The 17,572-nt window shown below is 27.8% G+C and overlaps 1 protein-coding gene across 2 annotated transcripts; it reads right to left on the bottom strand.

The window, feature by feature from the left end:
- Positions 1-11,502: 11,502 nt before the first annotated feature.
- LOC107008779 (AP2-like ethylene-responsive transcription factor TOE3) lies at positions 11,503-14,637 on the bottom strand. 2 transcript variants are annotated; one of them, XM_015207944.2, is made up of 10 exons: positions 13,834-14,637; positions 13,716-13,741; positions 13,593-13,623; positions 13,406-13,493; positions 13,082-13,227; positions 12,898-12,942; positions 12,709-12,800; positions 12,479-12,636; positions 12,172-12,390; positions 11,503-12,080 (listed from the first exon to the last, which is right to left on the bottom strand). In XM_015207944.2, the coding sequence occupies exons 1-10, from the start codon at positions 14,331-14,333 to the stop codon at positions 11,856-11,858; spliced, it is 1,530 nt and encodes a 509-aa protein (XP_015063430.1). In that variant the 5' UTR covers positions 14,334-14,637; the 3' UTR covers positions 11,503-11,855. The 2 variants fall into 2 exon arrangements, with proteins under 2 accessions (XP_015063430.1, XP_015063428.1); XM_015207942.2 differs by having other exon boundaries at positions 12,172-12,393; positions 13,834-14,632.
- Positions 14,638-17,572: the final 2,935 nt, after the last annotated feature.

The following is a 17,572-nucleotide window of genomic DNA, read 5'->3' as shown; positions in this document are numbered from 1 at the left end:
GGCAAACTTCTTGTTTTCAATTTATGTTTTAATTGTAAATTTGGGGTGAAAATTTTGAAATTACTTTTATTAAAATACTAAGAAAATGTTTTAAGTCATAATAATTGACAATTCAAAATATTTAACCATTTATGAAAAGATTATGGTAACAAATGGACTTGGTCGAATCTCAAAAAGCATAATACATAAATATGTTTTTTAATTTTGTCTCATTTCATATTTATGTCCTTCAATTTTGAGTGTGCACAAGTAGACACTTGTATAAAACTCAACAAATAGAGATACACATCTTATGTGGTGTCCTACATGACGATTTGTGTCATATGTGTATTGTACCACATAAGATTAGTTTGTCTATTTATTCAATTTTATATAAGTTTAAGTGTCTATTTGTACACATTCAAAATTTGAGTGTATAAATATGAAATGCGATCAAGTTAAAGGAACATATATACATATTAAAAAGATAATATTACGTAAAATTGAGACAGAAAAAATTTGTTATGTTTTGATATTATTTAAAAAAAGATTGTTTGTAGTGTTGTACAATACTATTCTTATATCATAACATAATAAAAAGTCAATAAAAAATAATGCCTACATATCTACTCTAGTCTAATACAAGGATAAGCCTACGAAATGAACTTCTAAATTTTTGTAGGCAATTTTAAACTGTGTTGTTTGTTTTTTGAAGTAGCTTTAGTGCAAGCAGAGTATTGTGTTAATACTTGGGCCCCCACATACCAGAATTTTAGTTAGTTAGTCAAACCCTTTTAAAGTGCTTATCTATAAATTATAATTATGAGGCTTTTGTTGAAACAATACTTTCGTTAATAATTTTAATTTGGAATAATGAGTTCTTAAATTTTACGAAACCCAAGATTTAATCTTTACCAAAACATGGTGCTATTTAGTTATCACGTTGTATAAGCACTTAAATAATGCCATACACTAATGTTCTTTTCATAATTTAGCAGTTTTATGTTATATCGTATGTGTTTATGTGATGATTGTTAATTTAGAATTCATAATGATGGCACGCCTTACATTTTAAGAAACTAAAACGAACGCAAATTTAGAATTTTATTTAGATTGACTTAAAAGTTGGTCAAACATACTTGAAAGTTATTCTAAACTTTTGAGAATGTCTGATTAAGTTAAAATAACTTTAAAATGACTTTAAATAGTTAAATGTCAAAGTAGTACTCTCCTACTTTTTATTTTTTACGTAATTTAAAAGTAATTTAAAATTTAACTTTTTATTTTTTTAACTTAAAAACTATTTTTTCACCGCTTATCCAAAGTATACGCATAATTTGAATTAAATAAATTGCATATTTTTATTATCAAGTAGAAAGATATTACAAAGATAAAATTTCATCACTCTTAAATAATTTTATAATTTGTAATGTAAAAACTAATATATTTGGCGAAGATAATCTTAAGCTAAATATATGTATTCAAAAAATTAAATTACTTCATCCATTTCAATTAAATTGTCTTATTTTGATTTAATACGATATTTAACAAGACTGATAATCTTAAATTAAATATATATGTATTCAAAAAATTCTACTAAAATTCTTTTTTAAAATAAATTAAAATAAATCACAATAATTTTATTACACAAGTAAAATGATTAAATCTTGTAATAAAATGAATAGCAGTTGGCGGAGAAAAGGTGTGCTAGGTCCCATAACGCAATAACAACACATTATTAATTGCTTTTAAAACACTGAGACTTATGGTTCCACAAATAAAAAAAAAATACGCTTTTTGCTTCGTCTTGTCAATATGCTTATTAAATTACATGGACTTAAACCGTTAGTGCCACCTTTAAAATAATAATTGAACCATCAAATCTCAGCTAGATAGTGTTCCTTCCTTACTGCGTATCACATTTCCGTAATAAGATCGCGGGACAATGACAGAGTAAGATAAAAATGAAGAGTTTATTTAAATTTTTAATTTTCATAAAAAAATTTAGCTTGGCTATTATGAAAAGGTTAACAAAAAAGATTTTAATTTGAATTAATTGAGGTATGCAAATAAATCACACACCATCTCCGTAAGACCATAACAATTAAAAGCAAGATAGATAGATATGTATTGTTCCCTTCTTATTACTTACTTCATTTTAGCTAAATATCTTTTGACAAATGTGAAGTGGTATTAAATGTCAATTTTCTCGTGAGGTTGTATTCAACTCTATAACCGTGATACCTACTTGTAGTGCATTGAAATCAACTTGGGATATCTTTTTCCTAAGCTACAGAGCTTGTCACAGTCGTTGGAAGATGTGACTTGATATCTTTAGTTGGTCTTTAAATGGATGCTATAGTGGCTTCCTTGTTAAGTTCATTGTTGGTAGTTACTAAAACACGTTAAATTAACTCATGAAAATATGTTTAGTTCAGTTCGTTTAAGTTTCAACCGATTAATGATTTTCGTATTTATTAACCCAGCTCATCTAAAAGTTGAACCAATTTGTGCTTAACATGCAATTTAAATTGAAGAATGAAAAATATTTTCAAAATAAAAAGTCGATAAATATGTTACATATAACTATAATAATGAAAAAAAGTTTCTATTGGATTAGTTCTCTTTGTAATAAAATAAATTATAATAAAATAAATGAAGAAGTTAACTTGATAAAATTGAACAAGTTAGGGATGCGACTCATTATCTAATCAAATCTTTACTCAACACATTTCAAACAAACTAGTTTTTCTACAAAGTTTTATAAAAAAAAAAATTATTATTTTAATTCATTATAATTTAGTTCAAAGTCTCAAACGACCTATTAAGCAACTCAAAATTCTCATAAAACATGTCATCAGTATGTATATCTTACCATCTACCTCTTGTGGGCACGCTCTCTTGTCGTCCACAAGAAAGTGAGGCCCAACTTTACATAATTGCCTCTTATTAGCTAAAGGAGTCAATGGCCCGCTTTTTACTCAAAAAGGTTAGGCCCAACTGCTAGTATGTGGGCCGATTAAGTTAAGGTATATTTGACAATCAGTGAAAGGAAGGAAACAGATTATTAGTACATACAAGATAAGACACAAATAGGCAGAGTATATATGTATATAATATATATATATATATGCGCGCGCAAGTATGTACTTTAACAATAAAAACGTTTTAGAAATAACAAATATAATAGATATGTATTTATATGACTCTATAACTATAATAATAATAATAATAATGTTTCTCGTGTTATTATTCAAGTATAAATTTGAGAAATAGCAAAACATAATAGATATAATATAACTATACGTATAGTTTTGATAATTATGTTTCATAGGTGTAGTTCTGTTCGCTATGGAGGTTGTGACTATATATTTTTGTCCCTTTGTATATTTCACTTGCGAATATACATATAGGACAAGTATATATAAATTATGTATTTATACATTTAAAAAGTTTTCAGAACTCCATTTGTCTATTTCTCTTGGTTATATAGAAATAGGATAATTTGTTATGAATTTTTCATAAATCGTAGTAGTTTGGATAAGCAAGTACAAAATTTTAGAATTATACAATCAAGATCGAATAATATAAATTCTGAATTTTTCTGTTCATGCAAATAGCAAGATTGAACGAAACTACAGATGCGAATTAGAATTTCTCTAAACAGTAGCTATATCTGGTTTAAATGTTTGTTATTGTGCAGTTGAATTGGGCCAGAAGAGTGGGGGTATTGGATAAGCCTAAATCCAAAGAGATCACAAAAACATTTGTAGTCTTAATTCCCTCAAGTATTCTTAGATGTTCTATTTGTCACTTATTAGGACAAAACTGAAATGCTAAATATCTTATAGTATACAAAATGAACTAATCCCGTTATTTAAGTGTGTACTTATGGATTATTATCATTTGAAATGAAATATCATGTTAAATATATAATTTATCAAAAAATATTTGAAACAACTTTTGTAGTGTTAAACATGAAACAAAATACAACTATGTAAATTATAAAGGATCGACATAAAATGGAAAGTTTAAATCAAATTATTTTGAAAAATAATAATTCAATTTGAAAGGGATTATATTATTTCTATACATAGGTTTATGTTAGTGCTTCTTCCATTCACCTTTTAATGTCATTGGTTTCTTTTTCAGAATTAAATTATTAAAATAATGAGCAATATTTTACGATATTTTTTTTATTATATTAATATATAAAAATTTTAAAATCATAATATTTTTCGTATAATTTTTAATATATTAATTTATTTATTTAAATATCGAGTGAATGTTATTTAATTTAACTTTTGAAAAAAAAAGAGATAAATGTCAAAAACACACCTGAACTATTTACTTTTTTTGAGTTTCATACCTAAACTATTGAAAGTATGAGTTTCATGCCTAAACTATTTACTTTAGGTATGAAACTCAAACTTTCAATAGTTTATGTATGAAACTCAAAAAAAAGGTATAGTTTAGATGTGTTTTTAACATTTATCTCAACAAAAAATCTAATAATTAGAAGTGAACAAAGTAAATAATTAAAAGCAATAATAGAGTTGGGATTTAAGGTAGCTAGGCCACTCTAGGCTCTAGTTGGTGGCTAATATACAACATATAGGCTTCTAACTTGTAAGGAGTTACTTAATTGATTAATGTAATAGGTAGGACAACTCAGGGAGGCATTCAAATTTGACAATTTATATTAACTAGCTATTCCTTCCTATATACAATGACTCTTGCATTTATAATATGACAAAATTAAAGAGCACAATTTTATTAATTCTAACATGGTTACAAATTGCCTCATTATATTATACCATAGTAGATTTGGGCTAAGGGTTAGCTGCCTAGTATGAAATATCAATGCTAAGATACTAATAATTGTGTGTCGGCTACATAAATTAGCTATTATATAAAACTCTTTTATTACTCCTACATAGTTTTTTAGTTTATTTTTTTCACAACATTTCCATTGAGACAATATATTAGTAGTAAAATGCTTAAATAGTTAACTTCGTACGTGATTTACTTTCTTTTTTAATTTGTCTAAAAAATAATGTCACATTTTTATATTAAGTAACGGTTAATTTTAAGATATTTATTTTATCCCTATTGAAATGTTTTACAACATCATAAATTTCTATCATTTATTTTGAATCACTTATTGTAAAAGTCTTCTTTTTTTTCCCCCCATAGATTTGCTGTCGAGTTAATCTCTGACGGTGAATATTTTTCCAAAATAAAAAACTAGTGTTCCTTTCGTTTTTTTTAAAATGATCTAGTTTAACGTGATACAATGTTTAAGCAAATAAAAATATTTTTCAATTTTTTGGTTATAAGTTAAAGTTGTGTCAAATATATCAAAATATTTTTTAATCATATTACTTTAAACATGTTATCCAAAAAATTTTAGAAAATGAGTCATTTTGTTTACAATCAGATTAAAAAGGTAAAATTGATCATTTATTTTAAAACAGAGAAAATAACTTAAAAGTGCATATTAAACTTCTATTAGAATGGTTTCGGGCTACAAGTCCATGACCTTAGATTCTTGTTTCAGATTATCCGCAATATGTTAGATATAGCTATTTTATAAACTTTTTAATTACGCTTATAATATTATTTTAAGGTATCTGAATATTAAAAAAGAAAAAGAAGGCATAAGAATTTCATATAACTACGATGTTCTCCTAGATTGATAAGTAAGTGGTATCTATAATAAAATGGATTATGAAACTGATTTTTTCGCTAGATATTACCATACAATCAAATCAATTCAGCAGTCTTTACAATTTAAGAGTATTAATGGAATTGGACCATGGTAAGGGGGAGCACGCTATTGAAACAAAAACTATATACCCAAAGAAGGAACTTACCCAGAGGGGAAGGAATCATCATCGATTCACCTTTTTTCACATAATTACAAAGGTCATAGAAAAAAGAAAGTCTGTGTGACAGCTCAAGGAGGAATTATATATATGTTTGAATGGTAGAGAAAATAATGGGAAACAACTAAAGGATAAAAGGAAAAATGCATAAGTACCTCCTCAATCTATGTCCGAAATTTTAGAGACACATTTATATTATAATAATATCCTATTATCCTTTGAACTTATTTTATAAGTAATTTTCTAAAGTCAATCACTGTTGGACCCACAAGATAGATAGTGCCACGTAGGCCCAATAGGGATAAAAAGTTATTAATAAAATAAGTTTAGAGAGATAATAGGACCTTAGTATAGTATAAGTGTGTCTCTGAGATTCCAAGCATAGGCTGAGGGGGTACTTGTTCATTATCCCATGTAAAAATAATATTCTTCCGTCTCAATTTTATTATTTAGGTGATATTTTTAAAAAACTAAAATATAATACTCCTTTATCCCAGTTTTATATTTTAATCATGTTTAATCTCTCGCTTATTAAGCATAAAAGTTCAAAAATTTATACTTTTATATTTATATATTAATGTTTAATTATATTATATAAATTGAGATATAAAAAATAATCGAAATAGTGTATTGGGTAGATGATGAATGAATGAGGAAAGTGATGTATGAAGAAATTAAGTACTAAATAATGTGGCCAGCGATGCTTGTGATTTGTGATTTACCTAAAAACAGGAGTCACCATCCATTTTCTCTTCTTTTTGTTTTCCTTATAAATAATTATTACAAGATAATATCCAAAATGAATTATTTACGAAACGGAAATCTGAACATTATATTCAAGTAAAATTAAGAAAGAAATGTTAATCAGTTCAACCGGTGAAACACTAGACATTTTGAAAGGTTTCCACTTTGATATTTTCTTTTTTTATATTAATAAAAGGAAATATAAAATAAGAACTTTTTTATTCTGTCCACTATATAGGCTAAAGAGTACTGGACTGCTTGCAGTTCATAAGGGTGTTTTTAGTACGACAGATCTTTTTTTTTTTTTTCCATAGAAGGTTTTTGATTATGAAAGAAAAATATATTCAAAAAAAATATACTAATAATAAATAAATATTAATATCAGCAAATTAAAGAGTAGAAAGTTAGAAATAGGGGCATTGGGGTACCGGATTGGGTTGGGTTATGGGGTCAAAAATAGGGAATAGAACTTTTTTATAAAAAAAGATTGGCTAATTGGGTTAGTTTTGAGATTTCGTCTAATGAGCGGTAATTTTGGTGAAACTAGTACCGAAAGGAATAATCTAACTTTATTTAAACGGCGAGAGAAAAGTCAAACAATAAACATAAATTGAAGAGCATTTTTTATCCTTTTTCCAAGTCTAAAAGAATTATTGAGGGCTATTTTTATCCTTGTTTTTCATTTAGTGAGGTTATTAACTACTTTATATTTTTTCAAATAATTTAAAAATAATCCATGATGCAACTGTGACAGTAGCATTTTATTTATCTCATTAAAATATTTTTCATTTGAAAAACTCTAATGATTAACTTAATACGGTCATTAGGACTCAACATGGACATGGGGGTGGAGGAGTGACCACATTATTGTCTAAGGTGGTTATTGGACACTTTTTATCAAAAGATTATACAAAATATATGGATCAATAGTTATCTTTTAATACATATAGTTTAAAATTAAATACCTCTAACGAAATGTTGTGCTTCGTCACTGCTTGAGAGTAAGGGTGGGTATAAAAATTGATAAATTGAACCGAGCTTTTGATTTGGTATTGGTGTTATTTACTCAAAAATTTGGTTTTTCGATTCGGTGTATGTGTAAGATTTTAGGAACTTCGGTGCACCGAAGACCGAACTTTTGTTTTTAAATATTACATTTTTTAAAAATAAAAATACATATATACACACACATGGGCATTCCCTTAACTAAAAATAAAACGTTAATCAACAATTAAATCATTCTTAAACAAATCAAAGTAGAAACAAATGTACAATTCAATAGTTAACTTCAAATATTAATTCGCAAGAGGAACCCAAACATATTTTATCAAGGGAAAAGACTCAAATACGTCATCGAACTTTCAGAAAGGCTCATTTATGCCATTTTTTAATAGTTTGGCTCATATGCCATTACCATTTAAGAGAAACCTCATTCATGCCATTATTTTTTAATAATGGTTTTGCAAAACCATTTTTGACACGTGACCAATTATATTTCGGTCAAGTAATCAATTTTTTAATTAAAAAAATCCTAATTATGAAAAAGAATTGAATTAATTTTTTTTGATTTTTTTATTAAATAAATTAATGACGTGATCGAAGTATAATTGGTCACGTCATCAATTATTTAAATAAAAAAAATCAAAATTTTGAATAACAATTATATTAAATTTTTTTTGATTTTTTAATTAAAAAATTGATAGCGCAGACAAATTATTATTAGTCACGTGTAAAAAATGGTTTTGCAAAACCACTTTTAAAAAATAATGACATGAATGAACATTTACTTTAACGGTAATGACATAAATGAGTCTAACCCTTTTCTAAAAGTTCAATGGAACATTTGAGCCGTTTCCCTTTTATCAATATACATTATGTAAAGGAACTCATTTTCATTCTAATTTTTAACTAAAAAATAGTTGAAGATGCGACGTCCTTGATAACGACGAATATAGTCTTTTAGTTAGCACAAAATATCATTTCTTAACATAGTTTTAAATTTTTTAAGTATATATCTTATACTTTGATTCTGCTCTCATTTCATTTTTTCATTTGCACCAAAAAATCAATTCAAATATATCAAATTAAATTAAATCGAAGTAGAAAAAATCAAACAAATCAAATCGAATTAATTCGATTTGTGATATAATACACACTTTTTTAAAATAAAAAAAAACGAAGAACCGAACGTCCAACTCGAATGATCATGTAACCTTGGATCATCGATCTGATTGTTTGTGCCTTTTTAACCTTGTAATAAGTAAGACAGTATTTATTTTTCACCAACTCCATTTGCTTTATTGGTCAGTACTTACTCCCTCTCACGTCACATGGATATATAGAAACAACTTATCTAGTGATTTGTTTGATTAATTACTACTCATAATTACCTAATCTGGCAAGTAAATGTGGCAGTAAAAGTAATTTGAAATTAGTGAAGAGGTTGTTCGTACAGCTGTGTATGTATAAGGACAAAACGTGAATGAATGAATGAAATGAATCCAATTTCTGTGAGGATATTTACAGTGTTTCGTGGATCCTATACAAAGCAAAGAATCTAACAAAGTCATGTGCTGCACCTATTCTTCTTCTGTCTTTTATTTTATTTGTATTTTACCCTTTTACATAGTACTACTACTATTCTTTCCTAAATTAAAACACTCCTTCCACTTTCTCAATTATCGTCTGCCACACATTTTTGGACCACCTAAAATTCACCGTCAAGATTTGAAACTTATAAATTTAGAATTTGCTTTTGGATAGACGATTGAAATTATCGACAATCAATTGAACTTATTATGCTTAGTTTAACTAATTTCATAAGATACTATCTATTAACTTTTATCAATAATAGGTATCAGATAATTATGTTCTTAATTCCTTATATTTCAATTTATATGAAATATTTTAAATTTCAAAAGTTAAACTTTATTGTTTTAATTATATATTTAGAAATTATTTCAAAAAATTAATAATTCAAAAGATTATGAATAAATAGCAAAGAAATATTTTCTTATTTAATTCTCCGAATCCGATAATATAAATTGAGAGGGTCAGCTGAGTCCCCACCTAATTAAAAAATGCAAGTAATGTAATTCAACTCTATTTTATTTTGGACAGCCAACTTTGAAGTCTATATCAGTTTGTTGGCCAGACCAAATATAAAATTCAGTTTGTGTGGTCAAAATCAAATCAAGAGGGGTATTTTTTATTTTATATTTTGAAAAAGAATTTAAAATATAAATAATTGTTTGTTTTTTCAATTAAAAAAGAGAGAATGAGAAAAGATTTTTATTATAATTATTCTTGTCTCCACTATCCTTTCTTTATGTCTCTCTCAATTATAAAGTAAATGTTAGTACAAAATCTTGTATGTGTTGTACTGCATTATTATTGTAATTTGTTTATTAGAGTATAAAAATAATTTAATAACAGAGAGTGGACAAAAATAGAAGGTAATATTATTAAAACAAAGTATGACGGCCTAGATGATGCAATCAGTTCCTATTATTTTAGAAATTTTACATATGACCTTAGTATAAATATATCGAATTGAAAGTTGGACATTAAGGTTACACATGTGGATTGGTTAATTTATTCTCGTACTTAAAAAAGTTTATTGTATAATGTTTTGAAAAATAATTTCTATTTTTGTACTCCATCCTCTGACAAAGTTACACAATTATAGAAACTAGCTGTAGAAACGACTAAATCTAGAAAATACACTTTGACCCTTAGGTTTGGCCGTTGATATTTTTAATGATCTTGAAGATAATTTTAGATTTTAAAAATAATTTTATAGAAAATTTCAAGTGATATACCTATTCCAAAAAAAGTTCTAATAAAATCTCATGTCTGAAAAGTCAAATAAATAAAGATAAATGTCAAAAATAATATATAATATCGGATAAATCAAATGAAAATAATCTTTCATATGAAATAAAAATAAAAGGTACTTATTGAAAAAATAATTTACTTTCATTTTTTGCCATATATATAATTGAACCACTATTACATACTTATACAAAATAAGAATGAGACGGTAAATACATCAATCATACCTCTTCAAGTTTCGTAGATAAGAACACTCTAGATATGTCGATGTTCAAAATTCTAAAAATACGTGTGAGGAATGAATTATTGAAATAACTCGAAATAGGTTGTTCACCATAATTGAATAAGAAAAGTTGAATTTGATGAATGGAACATTTAGGAAAATTCAATGCATAATGAATCAAAATGTTGTGTTAGATGGAACTTGAATAAGAGTAACATCTATCTATGTATAGAAATAGAAGGTTTAGCAATTAAATAGGTTTTGTTAAGTCCTTATCATCATAATTAGGCATTGATCTGACATATGTAAATAGTCAAGAGAAGTGATTCAAAGGACAAGCAATGACTATGACAATTCATCACTTTCCTACAAAACAAAACAATCCCATTTTGTACATATATTTACTTTCCCTCTTTTCTTTTCACTCTGATATTTCAACAGTATTTTAACAAAAAAGAGAACATTGACTCGTGCTTCTTATGTGCACTACCTAATATATTAGATGACTTGTCTCCTACTTGTCCTAGACTTTATTTACCCCATCCACATGCATTCTCACTTTTTTCCAAATTTGCCTATAAAAGATTGATTTCATTTTCAATTTTACTTTTGATTTTGAAGGTGTGTTTTAAGTACATTGAGATAACGTTTGCCTATAGATTTTCAAATATATTTTTATTATTAGTGTTTGTTTGATCATTAATTTTGATCTAATTTTAAAGATCTAATCTTCCATTATTTGATTTGTAAGACTTGCGCATGTACAAACACTACTTTAAAAAGTTAAAAATTTCATATTAGTAGACATAGTAGTTGGACTTTTGTTACAAGAAAAACAAAAACAAAGGAACAATAAATTATAGTATTTCAAATACTACATGAGAAGCTAGTGCCCAAATGTATACAAGTTACAATGAGAGAGAATGGGCCAAATTGGCAGTTCATAGTCAGAATAAACTAATACAAGTCTAGTTGAAAAGCTTGCCGATCAGTTAGTATTGGACAAATTAACGAGGAGACATATTTTCCAAAACTTTTTGTCTATCCTTTTTTTTTTTTCTAATTTCAAACCAAGAGCCTTAGGTAATATATATGGAGTATTAAGAATATCAACCCTTTAATCTACACATTATCTTAAAAAAAAACACAAATAGAAATATGGCAAGTTATTAAATGAGTGATGATGGTCAAGAAGGTCTCATGAGTGAATGATGGAAACCATTTTCTGAGGACCAATTCTGAGGTCTTACTATCTGCTGAGGGAATCCTGATGATGCTGCAGCAGCTACAAATATCTGAGGAGGAAAATTGGATTGCCATTGTGAAGAACCATTACTCGTCGCCGCAAGCGATAAATCTCTTACATTTGTAGCTCCAATTCTTCCACCATTGCTGCCACTTGGAAATTGAATCTGTAACATGCCACAATATTTTTTAAAAAAAAAGAACTACCAAGATTTGAAAAGAAAAAAAAAAGAGTATATTATTAAAAAGGATATTCACTTGATAATTTGATGAGCCGAACTGCTGTGGAAACATTTGAATCATATGGGATTGATCACCAGGTCTCATAAATTGGCCAAACCGTTGCACTTGACTATTATTATTATTATTATGCTTCAAGGAGGCTGGAGAATGCAAGTGCGTCTGGCTTAAAAGTTGCAACGTTTCTGTTTCATTGTACCTGTTTTCTCTTCTTCGAGCATCGATTAAGGCAGATTGCTTCTGGAAATTAAAACATGTTGCATAAGAGGTAAAAATTGAATTTCACAACGAAAACAAGATATAGCTATTGATCGTGTAAATATACCTCAGGCCTTAAACCATGGCGCTGCCAATCGATATCCAATTGCATTATTGATGAAGAATTTTGACCTCTATTATCCCCCAATTCTCGACTTCCTTGCTTTGAGCTTGAACCACCCAAACTTAAATCCAGATTATGATCAGCCACGTTATCGGTAGATTCTGGGAGATCACATTAATGAATCTTCTGTTTGAATAATCACATCAAAATAAAAGCAGGATAGTACAATTTACCAATTGAGTTTAGTTCATTCTCATAAATGCTTGGATCAAAATTTGTAACTGCATCCTTCCCGTTACACTTGATGGCAGCTTTATCATAAGCTCTGTATTAACCAAAACATAAATAAACTACGTTAAATATTCAGTAATTCAAAAGTAATTGAGGTTGAGTAGGAAGAATAAATTCGGCCAACCACACACCTGGCAGCTTCAATCTCAGTATCAAAGAGTCCCAAATAAACGTACCTATTCAAAGAAAGAACAAAAGTTACTAATTGACATCTAAAGTATTATTCCTTAGTAAATGGATTTCACCATTCAGAAGAATAATAATATGAGGATATGAATTTTTTTATATATATAAATATAAATATATTCTTTTTACTTTTTGCCTAAGAACTGTCCCATTCTAGCTTCCCATCTACCACATTTGTGCAAAGTCACCCCTCTATACTTGGAGCTTCCCCTCGGAAAACCAGTACTTTGTCTTCGAAGCACATGCACAAATTCTTCCTTTGTTAAACTTGTCATCTGTATCATACATTAAAAAAGAATTTAATTTTTCAATTTGATGGTGAAAAATACTGTTCACGATAAGACGAGTGTTAGAACAAAAGTACTCCAACTAGACAGGTACAGAGAAATAAAATCAAATCGAAAAACACAAACTTTTTCCTAATCAGTCACACTGATCTGATCATGGTATTACCTGTTTTAAATCGGACTCATAATCTTCTAAGCTAAAGTTTATGTCGGCTTCTACTCCCCGGAATTTTATGGCTGCCCTATCGTATGCCCTGTATATTTTATTTCAAAAAAAATAAATTTCAATTTTAAAATTATGAGTTCGAATTTAACGAAAAAATTAAAAAGGTGACTAAGCAGCAGAAGCTCACCGAGCTGCTGCATGAGCAGTATCAAATCCACCTATAAAGGAGAGATTCCGTTAAATAAAGACCAAATTAATTTTCTATATACAATAATATTAATGATAAATAGCTTAATTGAAAATTAAATACCTAGATAGACTTGTTTTCCACAATCCCTGTAAGATTATTAAAGCAAATTACTAAAAAAAAAATAAAGTCCAAAACTCGAAGGTGAAGAGAAATAATAATTTTGGGTAAAATGGCTCACCATATATGAGATTCCCACCGGCCAGTTCTCCGGTAGAAGGTAACCCCACGGTACTGTGAGCTTCTAGACCTTGGTCCACGGCGGCTCTTCTTAATAGGCTGCTGTTGCTGCTGAACCATATCTACAGGCCTAGCCAATCCCGTGTTGCCAAGTGTCTCCGTTTGGTAAAATTTAACTCCAACCCAGTGAGCTCTGGGAAAATTCGGGGATCCATATTCAGCAGCAACACCACCCATTTCCGACTCATCAACCGGGAAAAACTGTCGGGTCACCGGCTGTTCTTCATCGCCGTTACCCAGACCCACCATAGAGAAGCCGAAAATTTTACCTCTCTTTTTCTTCCCTCTTTCTCCATCTAATTCCTCTTCAGAAATATCATCAACAGCTACAGCTGATGAACTTGAATTCGAAACGGATCCGACCCGTTTACCTTTCTCATCATCGCCTTCAAACTCTATCGGTGAAGAACAACCTTCTTCTGATTCATTTAGATCCCACATTTTTCTCTCTACAAAAAATACCCAATCCAAATTACATAAACAGAAAACAGTTGAATTTTTTGGCTATTGCTACAAAAGGACTTGTTTTGAGTTTCCTAGACTTTTAAATATTCTCCTCTATTTTCTCTCTCTATCTCTATTCTTTTCTTTCTCTCTGTCTGTCTAAAATAGATGCGTGGAGTTGAATACATATATATAATGATAAAATAAAAAAGTATTGTGTGTTTTGAGTATGCTGATAGAACATGAAACCTACGACTTATAGAGAGGTTAATAAAGTTGTTGGAAGATGGAGAAAAATAAAAAAGGTTAGTGGAGAGAGATCGGGTTAGATATGATAGATATATGTTTCCCACTATTAACTAGTTGTAGTATTTCACTTGATTTTGTACCTTTGGACTAGCCCACTTTTAGAATATTACCTATAATCACCCATATTACCTTAAGTTATATTTACATAGAAAAATTACCTCATATTATTTCAATTAAATTAACATGTTTGGTTATATTTTGTTAGACTATACTGATATATTATTAAATCGATATAAATATTAAGCACTAACCTTTCTTTATTCTTTGTCCCTAGTAACTTGGCTTTTTACTCTTGTTCAATCATTCATTAATATACTTTTGCTTTTGTATGTTAACTCGTTTTATTCACTTATTTTTTTTCCTACTTGCAGTGCAGTAGTCTAGCGTTTTTAACCAATCTCATTACACGCTTTTATGAAAGGAGAACTGTGTGGCAGCAGTAACTTTACTGTTCTCAAAATCTAGCTATATCTCATCATATTATGTTGCCTTTTTCATTTCAAAGGAAAAAATAAAAGATAAAACTAATACTCTCCCTTCATCTTAATTTAATTTTATTTTTTAAAAAAATCTATTTTATTATTTAAATATAATAAGTAAAATATTACAATAAAAAAAATTTTATTTTTTTAAAAAAATTAAGACAAATAAATTAAAATCGATGAGGAGTATGTGGTACAAAAAAGAAATGTCTCTTTCTTAGGCAACTTTCCGACGTTAACCAAATCGAAAAGCATTTTCTCTCCAACCATTCATTGTTTCTTCTTTGTGTCTGTTGAATATTATTATTTTATTACAAAATATCTAGTAATGGAAATAGAGTGAATGGATGAGTTACTACTCCATTACCTTTATTAGGTTACGCTAATTGTCATTTCCTTTTCCTTCATCCTATCCCACGTTAGACAACTCCTCTTTATTCTCTCTCTTACATTTCCTTTTATTTACACAATTGTCACATGTAAATTTCTTTTTAAATATTACAATATCCGTCTAATATTAAGTGTCATTATTTTCTTTTTTTTTTAAGATAAATTTATTAACTAATATTTATGATATATGTTAATGTGTAAAAATTATAATTTATAGTTAAATTGTAATTAAAAAAATATAAGTTCAAACATTTTTTTTTTTTTATAAAAACTACTCCAATTAATTTTATTATAAATACAATTTGATAATATCGAATTAGATAATGAAACATGGCGAAATGCGATGGGACTATCCAACTACACTCTTGGATTAGTCATTTTCTATTACAACCAGAATTCAGTGTTTTTTTGTTTTTACTATTTAGGAAACAAATGGGGATAGGAAATAAGGGGTATATTTGGAATATAAAAAAATAATAATTGTGAATGAGTCAGGTCCACAACAGAAGAGAGAAGAGGTTTGGTTTCAGAAAAGGAAATTGGAATAATAGCAATAAAAGGCAAAACTTTCCAGAAATGTCTAATCCAAGAGTACCGGAGTGGGCCAACCCATTTCCTCATTTTGCTCTAATAATAATCACCACTCCCACTTCTTCCGCGCGTGCACTACAATTCTTGATCTTTTTTCTCTACACCGACTTTACGGATCCTCGTAACGCCACTTTCTGCCGCTATTTCTCTATTATTTCTGTTCACATATCTCACACATCGGTACAACAATGAAAATTTAGCTAGCATTTGGTGATAATTTTTTAAATATTTTTGATAAATATTATTTGAGTGAAAATTTAATTGAAATTTTACCATGTGTTTAATTATAAGATTTAGGAAATATATTTCAGCTTTTTAGAAAAAAAAATTTATATTCATAAGTTTTAAAAACTATCAAAACTAACCATAGGTTTGTTTATAAGTTAATTGGATGTTCATTACAACAATACAAATAGTGTCCATGACACTAGTGCAATATGGTAATTTGGAATGAGTGCAACAAGCATTATTCCATACACAGTGAAGTAGACTTTGTTACCTTGAGCTAATTTTTCATCATTTTCATCAACAATCATATCATTATTTAATATTCACTAAAGATAGAATATTATTATTTTGGTGTTCACTTAAAAATTGTGTAATACAACGCAATCAACTACTATAGAGGGTGTTTTTGTAAAAGATAAAAATTTGAAATAAAAATTTAATTTTAAAAAAATTTCAAATAATGATATTTGACCCAAATTCTAAAAAAAAACTAGTATATGAGAATTTGAAATAATTGTCAAATAATAACAAATGGTATGAACAAATATTATTTATCAATTTTTTTCCCAAAAATTATTTGAAAAATCTATGGCCAAATAGTCCCTTAGTATTTTTATATGGAGATCGAAAAAAAATTATCACGAGCTAGCTTTTGATACTAAGTTAAACTTAAATATTATATTTTTTAACACAAACATCAAATATAAGTTTATTTCAATTTATTATTCACCGATAATTTCCCGATTCAGAAGTGATGAAACTGAATATTATAGTTTGTATGTAGTAATTCATCATTTAGTGCCAGCCTGGAAAAGCTTTAAAAATATATAGTTTTTAACTAAAAGAACAAGTTAAATGTAAATAATTATCAAATAATGAAAAATAGGAGAGATCTATTTTTTATTTTTAAATATTTTCAGTTATTTGAAATTTTTGGAAGTTATTTTTAATTTTACTTAACACTTTAAAAAAAATAAAAATTAACTTAAAAATAACTTTGACAAAATTTAAGGTCAATCCAAACAAATTCTTAATTTAACAAAGGTGCTAATTAATTTGGTAAATATGAACATGCTTGTCTTAAAATCAAGACCACTTATTTTTTGGATATCTTTTTTCAGCTTTTATTTCAAAGTTTGAAACTATTAACTACGTATCTGAAAACGCTTGCATCCATTCATAAAAGAAAACTCTATCAAATACATTCAACTTCTAAAATAAGTAGTCCGTAGTAAC

Source organism: Solanum pennellii, chromosome 2 (assembly GCF_001406875.1).
Source record: "Solanum pennellii chromosome 2, SPENNV200".
Lineage (NCBI taxonomy): Eukaryota > Viridiplantae > Streptophyta > Magnoliopsida > Solanales > Solanaceae > Solanum > Solanum pennellii.
This window is presented reverse-complemented; position numbering and strand designations above follow the sequence as displayed.

Excerpts from the sequence above, each read along its gene's own strand:
- LOC107008779 (XM_015207942.2), bottom strand. The coding sequence starts at position 14,333 with ATGTGGGATCTAAATGAATCAGAAGAAGGTTGTTCTTCACCGATAGAG. Across the intron at positions 13,624-13,715 it reads TGGAAAACAAGTCTATCTAG|GTGGATTTGATACTGCTCAT; the intron begins GTATTTAATTTT and ends TCTCCTTTATAG. Across the intron at positions 12,081-12,171 it reads TCGGCTCATCAAATTATCAA|ATTCAATTTCCAAGTGGCAG; the intron begins GTGAATATCCTT and ends GGCATGTTACAG.